The sequence below is a fragment of the Diabrotica virgifera genome, chromosome 1 (assembly GCF_917563875.1).
Source record: "Diabrotica virgifera virgifera chromosome 1, PGI_DIABVI_V3a".
Taxonomy (NCBI): domain Eukaryota; kingdom Metazoa; phylum Arthropoda; class Insecta; order Coleoptera; family Chrysomelidae; genus Diabrotica; species Diabrotica virgifera.
The window spans coordinates 264,945,423-264,965,365 of NC_065443.1; the positions used below are offsets into that span (position 1 = coordinate 264,945,423).

The 19,943-nt window shown below is 33.3% G+C and overlaps 1 protein-coding gene across 3 annotated transcripts in view; it reads right to left on the reverse strand.

The window, feature by feature from the left end:
• Window positions 1-416: 416 nt before the first annotated feature.
• Window positions 417-19,943, reverse strand: part of LOC114344740 (zinc finger RNA-binding protein) — a 114,849-nt gene continuing 95,322 nt past the window's right edge. For all 3 annotated transcript variants that reach the window (XM_028295580.2, XM_028295574.2, XM_028295566.2), the window contains 4 exons: window positions 18,039-18,134; window positions 9,922-10,176; window positions 9,773-9,860; window positions 417-762 (listed from right to left, as the gene is read on the reverse strand). In XM_028295580.2, the coding sequence (XP_028151381.1) occupies window positions 710-762; window positions 9,773-9,860; window positions 9,922-10,176; window positions 18,039-18,134 (492 nt within the window). In that variant the 3' untranslated portion in view covers window positions 417-709. The remainder of the gene's footprint in view (window positions 763-9,772; window positions 9,861-9,921; window positions 10,177-18,038; window positions 18,135-19,943) is intronic.

The following is a 19,943-nucleotide window of genomic DNA, read 5'->3' on the forward strand; positions in this document are numbered from 1 at the left end:
TCATTTAAGGCTTAGGGTGTAGGTGCTGAACTAATGGTGGCTTTCAGAAAGTTCTCAAGATTTTTGTCAGGTTTTAGCTTCGACTTGCCAAAAACAGTTGTCATCAAGGTAGGCGTATACCCTTCCGAGGCTTTGAGTATGTATAAGTCAGTCGATTGTTCTTTGGAAACTGGCAACACCATTGGTAATACCAAAAGGAATAAAATGAAATTGGTACTGTTTCCCAACGGCCTCAAATGGAATTGACTTTCTTCAATAATGTTTATTGTTCATCGTTTAAAAGCTTCTTCACCTCATTTTGGTGCGTTCACCCTCAGCACTGTGTCTGCGTGATTTTACTGTGATCGGTTTACCGTTCTGTTACGGAATGAAACACAATGGAGCTGTATATGGTTTATATTAATAAAAGAACAATGTCTTGTTAATTTTTTATTTGCTTGAATGAATTCCAAGTAAAAGGCAGATTAAATTACAGTGTATCCTTACAAAACAAACTCATTGAGGACAAAATAGAATTTCATCTAAATGAAAAATTAAATATTCATCATGCATTTATACAAAAAATTCCAGTTAATCTTTCCCAAACTAGATTTTTCACAGAATTTCTAATATGAAAGTAGTTATAGGTACAATATTAATATAAACTATCTATTTGTTTACATTAAATTCTGAATATATAAAAAAAAATACTAATCAGATTCCTAGTTTCTTACTTGACAGAATTCATATCTGCCTCGGTCTTGAACTGCTTACCACCATCACCTGAAACAAAAATGTGTAAACAATTAGTATAGCCTTGCAAACATTATTCACGCCGACACACAGTGGTCCAAAATCCCGAAAAGCTGGCCAAAAGTCAAAAAAAAAATTCAACGTTTCGAGAATATTATTATATTTTCTAAAAGAGAATTAAATTCCCTATTCAATGTTGGCAACTCTAGAGCTATATCTCGTATATCTGAATTTCCAGTTCAGTTCAAAGTTGACCCTTTTACTGAACAGAAGCGCAGTTAAGAATAACGAATATTTTATACGCACAGTCTTGTGCGTGTATCTCGAAAACGAAGTGCGCAAATTCAATTCTGCAAAATGGAAGATATTCGTGGATCCATCTTTAATAAAAGCCGATAATATCAAAATATTTATATATGTTATATTTAGTATATTTTAAGTGGAAATTAAGTAATAAGAGAGTATATATTTTAAAAAAATTAAATTTTCAGATAGGCAAATAGTTATATATTCCACTGAATTCCAAGATGTTACTACAATCATCTTTTAACTTATATTTCTCTCTTTAAGATTAAAAAAAATTAGCTGCCACTATCTGCCCCTTTGGTTTTGCGAGAATTATTTGTACAAGCGCTCTGCGCTATGAGTTTCAATATGAATCGTTAACAACGCAGAATAAACAGATCATATCGCAGCATTCAGGTAGTTGTTATGACTTTAGATCTTTATTTATTTCAGTTTAATAGGGTAAAATCAGAGATAAAAGGGTCAGGTACAGTATTGTTGAAAAATAAAATTAAAATTAGTTTTGACTTTCATATGATTAATAATCGAATTTAACGTTGGAATAAAAAATCCGCCATTGCATCCGCCATTTTGTTTTTTGAAATTTCGATTTCGGATTCGTAATTAGCAACGTCAAAAACCCCCGGATATCAAATTTCGAAGGTATTACATATATTTAAAATACATAAACCCGCCATATTACATCCGCCATTTTGTTTTTTGCAATTTAGACTTCGGATTCGTAATTAGCGACCTCAAAAACCCATAGATGCCTAATTTCATGCAAATCAAAAAAAGCTTTCATATTTTGGCCGTCTTTTCGGGTTTTTGGACCACTGTGCGACAGTCCCGATAAAGCAAATATTAATGATGCCCTCAGGCACGAAAAAATCTTTAACACTTCCCGGTTATTTAGATGGAAGGCAGTAACTTCTGTCTTTGTGGGATTTGGCTGAAGGCCCCATTTTTTAAAATATGTGTTAATAGTATTTAGGTCGCTTTCTAGGATAGCTTGGGCGTTCTCGATGTTTCTTTCTTGTATGCATAAAGCCATGTCATCTGCATAAATAAATTTGCGTGAGATTATAGTGGGTGCGTCTGAGGTGTAAATGTTGAACAGGAGCGGCGATAGAACCGATCCTTGGGGTAACCCATTCTGTAAACTTCTGTATTTACTAGTTTTCCCATTAACCTAACTTGGAATAATCTGTCACACTGCATTTGATTTATTAGCTTATTAAATGATTGGCATGGTACCATCTGGTACAGTTTAAGTAGTAGTTTAAGTCAGATCAATGAATGCTACTGCCGTTTTGATTTTGACACTCACGTAGTCTTCTTTCAAGTAGTTCCCATAAAGTGAAATCTTTTAAAATCGAACTCGTATCGCATCATTTTTAACATTTAATAAGTTCAATATGGAACCTACAACTACACCTTATTATCTGGTTAATTTCCATTACTAATGATGTTTTCACTGATGATGGTCTGATAAGATCGAAAACATCGTTTGGATAATTATTGGTCATTATACATTTTGTCTGCCGCCTCAACTCCATCCAGATGGTTGGGTGCTTGCACCCGTGCCATGATCAAAACTTTTTTCTGTTTTTTTGTGAAGTCTTTAATGCTCTGTTGGCTAGATGTTTTTTCTAACAATTATCAAGCTATTTTTGACTTCTGAGGAAGAATTTGTAAATTTTTCACCAATGGGACCCGTCTTTAGTAGTGGTACTTTTTAATTCTTGACCATAGCTCCGAAGATGGAAGACCTTTGTAAGCCGAAAGCGCTACACACATTTAAGATACTTTTCTTTTCCCATGTATCATAAGTGTGTACAAAACATCACTCTTTTTCAATCATTATAATCTAGTCGCAACATAGGGGGTCCCGTGGGCACTTTTAGCTCGCCGTGATTTGATGGTAGTATTATAGGTTTTATTTTTGGGTCGCTGAATCCAATGGAAGTGGTCCGGAAGCCCAAATGTGGTGCGTTTAATTTCATTAACAAATTATGGTACAGTTCATCAAGAATAGCTGAAAGTCTGAAAATAACCACGCCCATGATGCGCATTCGTCATCCGACGGATCTCGCACTGACCGTTCACTTAATATCTACCGTTTGTAATGTGAACAAGTCGGTACAGTCTGCGAAATATTTTTTGTAAGTACAAACCGCAAAGGAGAATCAATTTAAAATTTGCAAATTTTGTTTAAATCGAATCTGAAGGGAAAAGTTTTAAATAATCAGACATGGGAAGTGATAGCAAACGTGATTCATTTTATGATAAATGAAGCGAACAACAATGAACCGTGTAGAAATTTGAAAAAAGTGCAGGAACGTGTGGTATTGGCAACAGGTGTTAGTTTAAGCAGCGTTCAAAAAATTGCTCGGGAAATGCAATTAATTGAAGATGGCGAATATTCCTCATTTGTAACTCCAAACAAAAAGAGAAAAAAAAAGCGCTTCAAAAACGTGCTTGGACGATTTTGATATAGGGCGTCTTCGACGTTATATAATGGAATTTTGTATAACACAGAAACAAGTCCCAACTGTGAAACGCATACACAGAACATTTGCAGAGGAGTACAACTACTCAGGTTCCATAGAAAGCCTACGAACAGTAATTAGAAAGATGGGATTTCGTTGGCGAAAAACCAGAACTAATAGAAAATTATTAATGAAAAAGCCCAATATTCAACATCTTAGACTGAATTTCTTACGTAGTATGAAACGTTACAGGAACGCAAATCGCCCAATTATATACATGGATGAAACATACGTCCATTCATCTCATACCTACCAAAAGAGCTGGTCTGATAGTTCAAACAAGGGCATACAAAAACCAGTATCTAAAGGACATATGCTTGTGATAGTGCATGCTGGAGGTGAAAGTGGTTTTGTTAAAAACTCTTATCTGCGCTACAAAGCTACTAGAAAAACAGGAGATTATTATGATGCAATGAACTACGACAATTACAAAAAGTGGCTTCAGGATAAACTGATACCAAATTTGCCCCCTAACAGCGTTTTAGTGATTGATAATGCACCGTATCACAACGTACAAACTGAGAAATGTCCAACTATATCTTCCAGGAAAGCAGAAATGCAGCAGTGGCTGACAACGCGAAATATTTCCTTTACAGATGACATGTTGAAATTTGAATTATACGACATTATAAAATTACACAAACCTCTGTTTAAAACCTATGAAATTGACAAAATACTCGAGGATAAAGGACATTCAGTTTTACGGTTACCCAAGATATTATTCGGATTTGAATCCTATAGAGTTAGTATGGGCTTCTATGAAGCAATATGTCGCTGAAAAAAATGTCAGTTTTGATTTTAAATTAGTGAAAAGTTTGTGTGGACTGAATAAAACGATGACGACAAATGCTATGGAAATGGATACGAGAAAGAGAAAGGTTATAAATATCTCTTTTAACAAAAGGTACTGGTATTTACAAAGACACCATATTTATGCTTCACCGGGACCGAACATCTAATTTCTATTTAGTATTGCAATAGACGATTTTATTACTACTTTATTACCCTACTGCTTACGCCCTTTTTCTCCGAAACCTTTTGGTCAATATAATGGTAATATAAAGTATAAATAGTCAATATAAAAATATAATTTTTGGTTTATAATGCCATAATTTATAGCAACACAAGCGGTTTTTGTTGGATCTATTTTATTACATCTCACTTTGTAAAAAAATACTACAAATATACTGAAGAAAAGTAATGACAGTAATAATAATTGTGTACGGGACCTATTAGAAACTATTCAAACTTTACGTTTCTATATTTTTGTCTCCGATTGTACCTATATTTTAAAGTTCACCCGCGCGTACAGGCTATCTTTTTCCTTCCGAGTGCGTTCTCACTTCATTGTTCGCGCAGGCAGTTAGAAGTTCAGACTTTCAGCTATTCTTGGTGAACTGCAAAATTGGTGTTTTCAGGAATTTTTAGAAGCCCAGTAAATAAATTGATAGTGTTAATTAAGGTCTTCTCTGGTGTATTTTTGGTCGCTGAATCGAATGCGACTAGTCGCGATTTCTAAAAATGTGTTTTGACATTTGACATTTTTTATCCGATAAAAAAAACTCCTAGTGGATGGTATAGAAAATAACTTATATTTCAATAATAACTTTGAATTTTTTTGTTTTAGGATCTCTATTAGTCCCAATCACTGAAGCAGTGAAGCAAGGTTCATAGATACTAGCAAGGTTGTCTCGTAACTATGTGGGCGGAAGTGAGGGGGAGGGGAATGCCCGTACGATAGTCAAATTTGACAGTTATTTGTGGTTATATTTCCGCATATTTTTGTGGAAGTTTCTCATAATATCGTTTATTTGTTTAATATTTGTTGAGTTTTAAGCATATGCGGACAATATTACTAAAAATACTTATTTGGGTACTACACAAAGACAATAATGACTTGTGAAGTGTGTTTTCGTAGCTGTGATATAAAGGTTAGTTTAACAATTATAATCTGTAGTTTTGTATGTTATAATTATAATAATGAAATATTTTTTAGATGAGTGGCGGTAATATTTGTAAAATCGCTATATGTAAAAGCAATTCCAAAATTCCTGAACCAGATGGAAACAAAATGATGTTTTTACATTGCTCAAATACCTTAACATTATCAAACAATGGGTAATAAAATGTTGCCATAAAGATAAATGGGCCTCTAAACATAAGAAAATATGTAGCAAACACTTTCTCGTGTCTGATTATGTTAATATTATGTTGTGTTTTTTTTTGTATTTTACCTAATAATAAATTATTTATATTAGTTTTTTTGTTGTTGCATACCACTAGAAATGATAAAAATGCTGTACATTCCACGAAAAACATAATAGGTAAAACCTGCATATTAGTATTTTTGCTTTTAAACTTTTTCTTTTATTTTTTTTTGGTTTTTGTGCGATTTAAACTGTTTTCTCCATTTAAAACACATATAAAAAGTGTTAAATCAGTTCTAGTTTTTTGTCAACAAGCTATTGATTTTTAAGGGAAAACTGATATATTTACCGATATAAGAACCACTTAATATACCTATACCCAATAAAATCCCAAAATATAAGTTTTTGAACCTTTTATTAGCATTGAAACTTATGACAACTTTAAAATTGTCGTACGGATGACGTGTTCCCGCCTTTAAAAAGCGAGCATTAGTACCGGCGCAAATTGATCCTAAGCAGACACAACCTGGCATCGGCGAGTTGCGTAGACCGTTCTGCGCATCCTACTATCAGTTCATGCGTTCGCAGGTCGAGCTTGGGAAGGTTTGTCATCGACGTACAGTGTTCCCAGACCTACTAAAAAATCAGTAGACCTACTGATCTCGATCCTCGTCTACTGTTGGCATCCTTAAACCCACTGAAATACTAAAAATTATTAAAATACTTTATTTTAATAGAGGGATTCGGTAAATTTAACGAAAAATCGGTTGAATCCACCGATTTTTTGAAGCATCTGGTTGCCTTCCCCCATAATTCTACTGATTTTTCGGGGCGACATCTAGTTGTCTACCTATAAACTGATAGATTTTTGAGGCAACTTGATACTACTGAAATCTACTGATCTTTTGAAGCGACACCTACTGATTATCAAAAAAGTCATCTGGGAACACTGTCGACGTACAGTTTTCTTGGGCTTGGGACGGGTGACTCAGCGCCAGATGTTAATTTTTACGTGTTTTTGTTTTGCGAGATGGAAATATCTGAAATGAATAAGCGGCGATATATTTTACACTATCTTGAATGAATAACATTTTATTGCTCTGTTTTATCAATCAGCACTACTCTACAAGTTTTCGTTTATTTGTTTTAATATGTATTTTATTATATAGTAGGCGCAATAGTAGGGAATATAATATATCTGATTAAAACAGTGAATTTTTTACATGTTAAGTATTTTTAATTTCTTGTGAAGTATCTAGTTAGTGTGGCTTTAGCCAATAAATCAAAGTTATGCGTTTACAAGAGCATATTATTTGAAAAATAAGGAGTACCATAATGTGTCATAATTATAATCTCCTTTATACAGATCAAAAAATTGTTTAGTATGTATTTCTAAATCCACACAATCATTGGAAAATGATTCATGGTAAAAAATATTTATTAATGACACTGTTATCGACTCAATTTTAAACTTACCATATATTTATTAGACTTTTGTTTATCGTTAAAAATTAAATGATGGTTGGGAATTGTATTTTTTGTGTGATTTAATATTTTATCAAAAACATAATCAGCAAAAATCTTATTTAAAACATGCGAACCGTTTTTGCAATCACAATCAATGCAGTGTTTAACTTATGCTTGTTATTATAAAGGTACGTAGAAATAGAATACTCAGTGTAAGATATCTTTTTATGCACCCGCTTATGATCAAATTCGATGTTTTCGAAAGTCATACCGCTACGACTACTAGGAACATGTAAGATATTTTTAAAACGTTACTAGTTACATGTATGGAACTACCGTTTTTTAGTTGCCTACTCAATTCAGTACAAGGATCAGATACATCAGTATTTTGTAATCAGTATTTGTACTCAGTATCACTGAGAACCGGTATCAATAGTAACCGTTACACGTTAGCACTTATTTTGCCCGTCTCTATTCGTTACGGCGACAGCCGATGGTCGGGTTAGCTTGTGTTTAATATGCGGCACGCTAGAAAAATAACTGCACAGGTCACCCGTCCCACCGGCGCAGGTTGTGACTCGCTTAGGTTCAATATGCGCCGGGGCTTAGATTGGTCTATAGTTACGAGACAACCTACCGAATATCTACCAACCTTGGCAGTGGAGCTATGTTTTTATTTTCACGGTGCTAGTTAGTAGATGGTGCATAAATCGTTTAATTTAATATTTTTTATGAATTTTTTTTTGCATGTACGTCTTTTTATTTTAGAAATTCCCAAAAAAGTATATGAATTTCGTACTTTTACACTAGGATAGCTCCTTCAACTTGGATGTACAGTACTGTGCGAATTAATGTGAACAAACAGAATTAATTTATAAATATGATTTATTTACGCCAAAGGTAAATTTAGGTACACTTACATGAGATTTTTTCATTAATTAGTATTTAATATGTCCCCCTTTTACTTTTATGACTTCCTGGAGTCTTCTAGGCATGGAATCCACAAGTTTTTTGCAATTGTTTGTGATTGCTTCCTCTCTAAACCACACCTTAATCACTACTTCCACCATTTTTGTTTTTGTCGTACAGTCAAATTTTTGCAGTTTAGCCTTACATATTGCCCACAAATTTTCAATAGGATTAAGGTCAGGTGAATTCCCAGGCCAATCAAGGGTAATATTATTATCCTTGAAGCATTTCATCCTAACCTTCGATACATGACACGGAGCTGAATCTTGTTGAAAAATTGGAGTCCCTTTGGCCTGTACTTTGTCAAGCTCTATAGCTAAGCTTTGCCCTAGCATGGCTTTGTACTTTTCACTGTTCATCATACCTTCAATAGGAATAAGAGTGCCAGTTCCTGAATATAAAAAACAGCCCCAGAACATTTTTTTGGTGGGATGTTTTAACTGTTTGGTTGATATGGCTAGCTGAAAGTGACTCATTGGCTGCCTTTCGTACGAATTTTGATCGCTGGTTCTGCACTAAGAAGTGGGTCTCATCAGAAAATAACACTTTTCTCCAATCTTCTGCACTCCAATGAGCGTATTTTTTGCCCAATTTAGTCTTTTTTTCATGATGGGCGCTGTCAGAAGATGTTTCTTCTGCGGTCTCACGGCTCTTCTCCCTCCTTTAAGAGACGTCTGCGTACCGTTGAGTCGTGAATTTTTATTCCAGCCTTTTCTAAATCTTGCTGGAGATCATAACTTGTTTTCTGGGATGAAGTTTGCTATCGCGCAAAAGAAAGGCTTCATCTCGAGGAGCAGTCTTCCGTTTTCTTCCACATTTTCCTTTTCACTGCACTTCAACTGACCCTGTTTCCTTTTTTTGTTTAATTATTTTGTTTACTGCACCCAAACTTACACAACACTCCTTTGCAATGTCCCTCTGAGTCATTGGTGTATGCTCACTAAGTGTTATGATCCTTTCTCTTTTCCTAGGACTGATATCCATATTAAAAAGTTAAACCTGATTACACAGTTTTCACAAAATCAATGAAAATAACACCAACTTGCACATAAACTGAGATACAACAAAATATAATAATGATATAAAACACAAAGCACGTGTTTTGAACAATATACTAATAACGTTTTGAGGTTATGTTGTTTTTTGGACAAAACAGTTGACAGAATAGGCACAGCAGCAGGTGAGCCAACTTATGAAAAGGGACCGATCAAGTATTACGTAACGCAAAAAGTATTACGTATCAAAAATCTTCAAAAATTGCGTTACGTAACACGTGAACGCCCCATTAAGGTGCGTTACGTAGGGGGGAGGGGGGTCAAAAATCTTTAAAAACCGCGTTACGTAATACTTGAACGCTCCCAACGCTACACAATACTGTATATTAAATCGCTCTTTCTCACTTTCCCCAAGCCCATCCATCATGATATTTGAGTTTATGAAGTCGCCCCCTTCAGGAGTATTTTGAAGTATAATAACCGTGACCAAATCTTCCATTTGAAACGTGCTGCTATATGCGTCTATATTCGTTGGCATTATACTCACAATGAGTTAAAAAACATATATGGAAGAAAAGTTCTATACTCATTATAATAACTGACAATATTTGTCATTTTTTCATACCTTCTTGTTCTTCAGCACGACGTTTACGCCCAAATCTTTCTTTGTTATATATGTTCTTAGGTGGTGGTATTGGTTCCACTCCCAAAACCTGTAAATTAAAGCATTATTATAGTTTTTCATTCAAGTTTTCCTCTTTTGAACATTATCACCTTATGAATTTGTCTAAATGCAATCAATCTCAGAGCATGTTGAGCAGAGCAAGTGAGATCTTCGCGTTGTTGTGCCGTCAATGTTATACAGGCGTCTGGTGAGTCCTTCTCACAGGGATCAGCTAACCCTACACCTCCGGGCAGAAGAATACCGCTGGCAACGGCTTCCATAACTCGACGTAGGGCGTCTCCAGGAGACAAATGCGACATGCCGGGCACCGAAGAAATAACTTTTTCTGTTAGTAGTTCCATAGCCTAAAAGTAAATTTATAAAATGATTAATCAAAACGAACAAGATCGGGGCTGAACTCATAAATAAAGCAATATTACAACAGTCACATAACCACAGCTACGCTACTGAGAGACTGCATTTTTTTTATTTAAAATCAAATGTAAAGAAGAAAAAGAAAAATAGAGACAACATTTTTTAAATATTTATTTAGCGTATCACAGTTATTGTAAATATAAATAAAGATAACAATACATTATAATAATAAAAATTAATTTTTATAAAGAAAAATTTAGTTGGTAAACTGAAAGTCAATCAATTAGGCAGGGCCGCCGCTAAAGTGTTGGCCGCCCGTGTGCAACTTAATATTTGCCGCCCCCCTTTTAACACTTTAGTCGTTTCAACATAGGTATGTACTAGTATTTAAAGAAATGTGCAGGAGATTCATCGTAACCGTAACGGGTATATGAAAAATAATTGCTCTGACCCCGACTTTAATTTTAGACCTGGATCCCGCGTACCAAAAAAAAGTTGAATAATAGCAAGCTGAAAATTTGTTAATAGCTTAACGGTGTCTAGTCTTACAAACTTTGATGTATGGACAACTGGAACAGGGGAAGTTTTAATTGTGGAACAGGTTAAAAATTTGGAACGTCAGACTACGAAAACGTTCCATGTATTTTGTCGGACATAACTTCCAATTGATTTGTTACCATTTCATTAAACTCTCATTCAAAAATCAGACTGGTGTCTATGACCAACTGGACATTTTAATGAGTGAAACACGAAGAACATGTCAAATGACAGGAATCATGTTGGTTAGTAATAGCAGTATGATTTTGCATGAGAGTTTAATGAAAGGGTAACAAATCAATTGGAAGTTCTGTCCTACAAAATACATGGGACATTTTCGTAATCTGACCTTCTAAATTTTTAAACTGTTCCACAATTAAAACTTTCCCTGTTCCAGTGTTCCCGTACATCAAAGTTTGCACGACTAGACACCGTTACGCTATTAACAAATTTTCAGCTTGCTATTAATCAACTTTTTTTTGGCACGCGGGATCCAGGCCTATTTGAAATACAGTAAAAAAAAACTACTGCAAAAGAAACGGACACACTACTATACAGTGATGAGCGCGCTAATAACCGGCAAAATAGCACAAAAGATGGAAAACGTATTAAGTGGAGAGATAAAAAGAAATGAAACTAGTCGAGCTGGGAAATTTAGCGATATTAACTTATAAATTTACATTATATTGATTGTTTCCCACGTTTACACGTATCGGAGGAGTATGTCAACTAAAACTTTCACTGTGACAGTGGCAGTTGCCAAGCTCGTCCGATACGTCTAAAGGTGAGAAACAATTAGTCCTGTCGCCAGGGGGGGGGGGTACAACGGCCTCCTTAATTCAGATGGACTTACACAAGTTTTTTTTATGTATTTTGACCCGTAGAACACGAATTTTTTGGGTAACAGGTGATCCGGATGTCGATAAGTTTGTTATAAACAAAGAACTTGAGGAATTACATAACAGCGATTTTTGGCAAAACAAAATATTTTTTTGTATTTTTTGGATGATTTTCAGCAAAAAATGGTTTTACAAGTTTTTTCGTAGGATGCATAGTTTTAGAGATAATCGCGGTTGAACTTTCAAAAAATCGAAAAAGTGCAATTTTTGAACCCGAATAACTTTTGATTAAAAAATAACATAGCAATTCTGCTTACTGCATTTGAAAGTTCAAGTCAAATTCTATGGGTTTTGATTATTTGCGTTGCTAAAAATTAAGTTTTTATTTGTTAAACAAAGCCATAAACACATAGTGTTTCCCGTGCCCAATGCATGCGTTTTAATGTACGTAATCTACGTAGAAATTGTATGTATGCGCGCCTACTCGTTCGATTTCAAATGGGAAATGCATTGAAAACATCATTCAATCACTATGTGTTTATAGCTTTGTTTAACAATAAAAAAATTATTTTTTAGCAATGAAAGTAATCAAAACCGATAGAATTTGACTTGAACTTTCAAATGCAGTAAGCAGAATTGATATGTTATTTTTTAATCAAAAGTTATTCGGGTTCAAAAATTGCACTTTTTCGATTTTTTGAAAGTTCAACCGCGTTTATCTCTAAAACTATGCATCCTACGAAAAAACTTGTAAAACCATTTTTTGCTGAAAATCATCCAAAAAATACAAAAAAATATTTTGTTTTGCAAAAAATCGCTGTTATGTGATTCCTCAAGTTCTTTGTTTATAACAATCTTATCGACATCCGTATCGACTGTTACCCAAAAAATTCGTGTTCTACGGGTCAAAATACATAAAAAAATCTTGGGTAAGTCCATCTGAATTAAGGAGGCCGTTGTGCCTCCACTGGCGACAGGACTAAATCAATATAATGTAAATATAATATCGGTAAATTTCCCAGCTCGACTTGTTTCATTTCTTTTTAACTCACAACTTAATACGTTCTTCATCTTTTGTGCTATTTTGCCGGTTATTAGCGCGCTCATCACTGTATATCTATTACAAACAAAATCGTTTATCAAAAGCGTGTCTAAAATCATCAAATTCTCAACTTAGACTGAACTATAACCCATCTATAACCATACATAAGCATAAAGGAACAATATTATAACAGAGCAACCATCGAGTAATAAAAAATATTTTTTTAGACCATAGAGTAATAAAAAATGAGAGTCAATGAGAGTCAATAAGTCAATGAGAGCAGCTTAACAAGCACTTATCTAAATTCTCTCGGAAAGTATCCTATTGTCGTGTCGTACTCTCTTAACAAATCGTAAATGTTCAGAATTTGAAAAATTCGCATATGGACCACGTAGATAAAAATATCCTTCTAAAGTCCGAAAACCGCCAGCCACTTTGAATTAAAAAGCATGCCCGGAACTACAGCTGCAAAAGGGCAGTTCATATAATAAATAACATTTTCCGGAATTTTTTTTTAGATTTTTTGGAATATTAGAGTTTATAGAAATATCTGAATCATTACTATTTGTTTTTTGAATTTATTTTCGTTTAAAAAAAATTATCGTCAGTGGACTGCTTTTGGCCGCCCCTATAATCGGCCGCCCGTGTGCGATACACACTTTGCACACATGGTAGCGGCGGCCCTGCAATTAGGAATGCACGTCATAGATTTAATGGCATCATAATCCATCAGTACAAACTTGAAGAGAAATAAATTAAACAATTTTTTATTGCCGCTAGGTTTAGTAGGACAGCGCTGTTGCTGAATAAAAAACATGCATATTTACCAAAACAACTACCGGCTACACTGTTTCTCGTTTTCTTTAAGAGTGTGAAACAAAGATAAATATTCACTGTAATATAAGTGTCAAAGTCATGTTGTAATAAAGGTTATGTAAGATTTTTGTTTGTTTATTTTTCTTTTCTTTTATGGCCTTTGGAAGCTATGTCTTAAGCAGCAGCAGCATTTCTTAAAATTAACGCTTAACTAAACCTACCATACAACAAAACTATTATGAACGGGTTAAAAAATAAACTGTCGTTAAAATAAACTAAATAAATAAAATATACATAATTTGAAAACAATTTGACATTATATTTAACCTCCAATATTATGACAGACGTCAGCTACCATTTACAATCTCTCCAAATATAATAATGACGTCATATAAACTCCGTCACTAATTCTACAAAATTAAGTTCTCGCTGTAATAGGAATGGAATGCCAGACATGTCAAAAAAATCTGATTATTCCCTATATATTTTTCAAATTTAGAATATGGCAATAAGTGGAAAATTACGTGAATTCCTTATCGTTTGACTTTTCCTATACGCTGTGAGCTCGTAGGTAGAGGGGATAATTAAAATTTCCTGAGGGCCAGTAGTGACAAATCAGTGAACGTTCGGTGGAAATTCGACATAAATGTCAAAGTGATTAATTTAAAACATTGAAATTAAAAACATTAATAGGAAAACATATTAGTTGGTCAAAGCTGTGGTGTATATTTTTACCTTAAATATACTTACGTTTTAAATACTGAATTTAAGTTTTTTTAATATTTCGTAATATGTAATTATAAATTAATCTAAGCGCCATCTACACGATAATTGTGAAAGTATCCGAAGTAAGAAATTAATATTTCATTAACAGAACGTTAAAATGATTAGCAAAATCTTTAAAAAATCGATACAATTTAATTACTTTTTTGGGTTGTAAATATTAAGCGATAACAATTAAATAATAAATTTAAAAATTACCGGTGAAAGTTGCATTAGTAATCCGCTAGGAGCGACACCAGTGAAGCTCAGAGCCTATAGTACAGATAAATCTTTGTTTCACACTCTTAAAGACAAAGAGAAACAGTGTAGCCGGTAGCTGATTTCGTATGTTTTTTATTTGGCAACAGCGCTTTCCTGTTAAACTTGACAGTAACGAAAAAACTCATATGTGAGAAAAATTTGTTGAATTTGTTTGCCGTCAAGTTTGTACCGGTGGGATATGATGTCAATAAATCTATGACGTGCATTCCTAATAGGCAACTTGTACAATTTTTTTATTAAATAGGTAATAATGTTCAGCTTTTTTTAAAAATAAGATTTCCAAAAGTTCACGCTTCAAAAACTTATAATAACTTAGAAGTACAAATTTAAAATCTTCTGTGATTTAAAATAGTTCAAACAACCCCTGACTTCACATAGTTGAACTTTATTTAAGTTTATATTTAGGTATATTCTTCTTCTTTAGTTTAATGGCCTCCACCTACTTGGGTATTTGGCCAGCTCATCGTCGCGGAATAAGGGAAAATATTTATATTCTAATGACATTTATCGTATGCCATTGTTATAATATAGGACTTTTCATTCACAGTCATTTGTTTCTAGCTTTTGTCATATGTCGTATAATCCGTGTATATTAATATTATACACAGATTATACAACATATTATGACAGAAGCTCGAAACAAATGACAATCGATGAAAAGCCCTATATAGTAGGAAAAATGAAAGAATACCCATTAACGAACATATTTATAAAACACGCTGTATTTTCCTGTCACCGTGTCACAAAAAAAATTGGCCAGCGCAAGTACATATAATAATGATTATTACAACTTGCACTGGGCAATTTTCTTTGTGACACGGTGATAGGAAAATACAGCGTGTTTTATATGTTCGTTCATGGGTATTCTTTCATTTTTCCGACTGTATACCAGTTTATTGTGACTGGAGTTTGATACAGTTTTTGAATGAAAGGAAAGTAGGTTTACTATGGAAAATAAAACACCTGAAGTGTTGTTTAGTGCCATTTTGTAAAAGTACAAGTTTTCTATGTGTTTAAAATAGTTCAAACGATCAAAAACACTTGTGACGTCACATAGGTGTATTTTCTACTGACGTTTATAATGTCCAATTTAAAATTTTATACAATTTTGTTAACTTTGTTGGTGTAGAAAGTAAACACACAACCATATGACGTCACGAGTTTTGGGCTAGCTGCAATAATTTGAATTTAGAATCGTCTTTAGGGGCCAAACGGAACACAAAAACAACTTTTTTATCTTTGGTAAGTACATGTTTTAAATTATGTTCTGAAGTTAAATTTTATGCAAGTTCCTTATTGTTTGACTTTTAGTTTACATCTGTTTTCTGCCTGAATTCTCAACTTTCTGTGATATCGTTATCTGCGGTGATTAACGCTCCGAGATACTAGATATATGGGTCTTTTGTCTTTTAATGTACATGTATTTAGTTTTCTCTTAATTATTGACCGCTATTTTGTTAAAAGTTTTGTTGACAGTGGTGTTTCAAACAATGCTAATGTCGAATGCGTATGCTAATAGTAGTGCTGGCCCTCCTGCCGAAAAACTAGTCCATTATGCGAGGCCGGGATGGAGGCATCGGGGTCCGGACAAATACTCCCGGACAAAAAATCATCGGACAAATAATCCCCACAAATTTTTTTGGACAAAATATTTCCTAATATTTGGACAAAAACAAATATTGGCTGCCGTATAGTTCTCTAAAAGTTTTCCCGAAATTTTACCAAATTTCGAATTCCAATTCCATGCCGAAAACTTCAAATTTTACATGACAAAAAAAATGTGAGTTTTTTCAAAAATCTTTCATAGCTACTCGGGGAGAGGCCAGATCGAAGGTCTGTAGGACGGACTAGAAAAAGGTGGAAAGATGCAGACAGAGAAGATCTAGAATCAATGGGACATGACCGACAAACATGGAAGGGAATAGTAAACGCGGCAAAGAATCTCGAATGATGATGACTAAATATTTTTGACGTTAAATTTATAAAAAGGGACAGGTTTTTTTGCATTACAATCAAGATTATCGTTTTCAGTGCCAGCGGAAAAGGAACAGGATTTTTTTGCATTACAATCAAGAATATCGTCTTTTGATATACTCTTTTGTCATGTAAAATTTGAAGTTTTCACATGGAATTGGAATACGAAATTTGGCAATCAAAATTACAAATCATGTTTAATCTTAATTGCTATTCAATATTTTCGTACCGAAACGCGGTTTCATGGCGATTGCTATCTATAACTCTCATGCACTGAGGCTGAAAAACATTTGCGTCGATTGCATTTACGGGATTATTTCATTCATGAGATTCTGACCAATAGAAAGCTACAGAAATAAAAATTAAACTGATAATTTTTGATAATATCCCGTCGTAAAGTATATTACGTCAGATGCCCTTCGTTGCTACGAAAAAATACATTCAGTGACATTAATGACAATTAATGTTTTAAAAATTATAAAAGTGATGACTTTCAACCGTCAAATATTTATAACAACTGTGTGTTTAATTGTACTAATTGTACTTACATAAATAAATTACAATAAAATTTTGGTTTTGAACAGTTTTATTCATGAAATAATCGCAACAAATTGCACTCGATCTCTAAAATTATTATCGAATTTTTGCCCTCGTGACACTTTGACATAATTTCACTACCCTTCGGGTCGTGAAATTAAAACTGTCAAAGTGTCACTCGGGAAAAATTCGATAATTTTAGAGCTCTTGTGCTTACTACTGAAAACTTTTAGAGAATTGTTCGGCAGCAAATATTTCTTGGAGATATTTTGTCCGGGATTTTTTGTGGGGATATTTTGTCCAAAAAACTTTGTGGGGATTATTTGTCCGGGATTTTTTGTCTGGGGATTCTTTATGGGGATTTTTTGTCCGTGATTATTTGTCCGGGGATTATTTGTCCTAGCTTCGGAGGCATCATATCGTCTGCAGAATATTATCACAGTATAGTAAACATAATTATGATTAGATAATTATGATAATTAGATTTTATTATATTGTGATATCACACTGGATTTAAAAACGGCTGTCTGCCTCCACGGCATTCAGTGGGATTCTCGAAACAGGAGCGTAGCGTATAAATAGACAAATAACGCAGTAACATTGGTTCAACTACTGTCAATAGTTCTGTTCTAATTTGTACTGCTCTTACTACCTTTTCCAGCATTTTAAAGAGGAGAGGTGACATAACCTGGACCTCGGAGGTAAACTACTCATTTCGAGCAACTGTGTTTAGTCTGTGTTTGCAACAAAGTTTAGAGCACTTAGGATGTTAATAAAAATCTGCTATATTCCCTAACATTGGTTGAAAGACAATATGCCATATTTTAATGACAATATATAACCAATTTGTATAACCCAACTAATAAAATAAGCGGATTAAAGGAACTTGTTCAAAATAACATCATATCGACATAGTGTAGTTGTAGTTTACCTCTGAGGTCCAGAAATGTACAGTGAATTTATTATCACAAAACGAAAAAGCACACAGCAACATTTTCCACAGCAACATTTTATTAAAAAATATTTTGGTATATTCTATACAAGCAATACTAAATATACTTACCCATGATGTTAACGGGGCCCATGTGGGAACTCTTTCGCATAAGTCTCTCAAGATTCTTATAATGATCACACAGGAGTGTAGACCCAGAGCCCTAGCCTAAAAATATGACGAACTTGACATTAATATCTTTATTAGTTCATGGTTTTTAAGGAGAAGTCGTAAGTATGATGCGATATGTGATTTCGCGATTTTTATTTTATTTAACCTTAGTAATTATTGTTATAATTTTTTTATCATACGTGAGATTTGAATCTGCCTTATGTTATCAAAAAATTCTGGTTGTTCGGTCCCGGTTGCGAATTTGCAAAAGCTATACTAATTCAGTCATGGGGGCGACTGAATTCGAGTAGGTTTTGTATGCAGAATATTAGTTGTGTATTTATTATATCATAAAATTTAGATATATTTTGAAAATTAAAATGAATAATAGATATTTGGATATGATTAAAAATTAAAAACAAATGAATAACTACTAATGTACAAGTATATATGTACAGTATGTCCCTGTAAGTTCGAACCATATGGAAAACTTTTTTATTATTGATTTTACGAAAAAAAGTTATTCTTCACAAAAAGTTCTGCGTGGTCTAAAACCTAAGATGTAATCATCTGATATCAAATTTTATCAATAGGATACGAGGAATGTCAAAAAATATTAATTTATCTCAAAAGTAAAGTACCTTTATATATTTCACAAGATTGAAAATTGTTATTACGAAAATTTGTTTGGACTTAAAAATAATGTTCTAATATACAATTACATTCTTCAAATTGAAAGAAAAATTGAAATTTTTTCTCAAATTACCGAGACCCAACATCATTTTATTTATGGTAACTCCGATATTAGTTTTACGAAAAAAAAGTTATTCTTTATAAAAAGTTTTGTATGGTCTGGAAACTAAGATACAACCATAATTTATCAAATTTTATCAATTTTATGTGAGGTTTGTCAAAAATATGAATTTCGTTCAAGAGTAAAGTACCTTTATAGTTCACAATATTTCAATTTAAAAGATGAAATTGTATTCTCATATATGTTTTCTAATTCTGAACAACTTTTTATAATAAAATATTTCAATATTGTGCAAAATAAAGGTACTTTACTCTTGAGCGAAATTCATATTTTGACATACCCCGTATAAAATTGATAAAATGTGAAATATGATGATTGACGCTTATTTTGTAGAATGTACAAAACTTTTTATAAAGAATAACTTTTTTTGGTAAAATTAATAATTTCGGAATTATCATACTTAAATAAAAATGATGCTTAGTATCTTCAAAAATTTGTTTTTCAATTAGAAGAATGTAATTGCGCATTAGAACATAATTTTTAATTCCAAACAACTTTCGATAATAACAATTTTCAATATTGTGGAATATAAAGGTGTTTTACTCTCGAGAGAAAATCATATTTTTTACATACCTCGTATACTATTATTAAAATTTGATATCTGATGCTTGTATCTTTATATAAACGTATAAATCTTTATTTATACGTCCAAGACTGAAACAGTATAGACATTTACTCAATAATAATCAAAAATTTCGCTTACAAATCATACACCAATACAGTTAATTTGTGGACCGTAATAGCATAGAATATGTAACTAATATTCTGCATACAAAACCCACTCGAATTCAGTCGACCCTATGACTGAATTAGTATAGCTTTTGTAAATTCGCGTCCCGGTTTGGTTATGGTATATTGCTTTCGGTGTTAATAGGCAGTGGTCTGGAATTATTTCTTTCTGTCGTTTCGTTTACAACTGGGTCAAACAATATCAAAAAGTGATACGGTAAGAGTTGTATCTGTCTTTCCATTACTGCTGTCCCTAGAATGTCTCCCCTATTTATCATCCGTTTGCCAACGAGGCTTTGTTGGTTATTCCGAATCGGAATTAA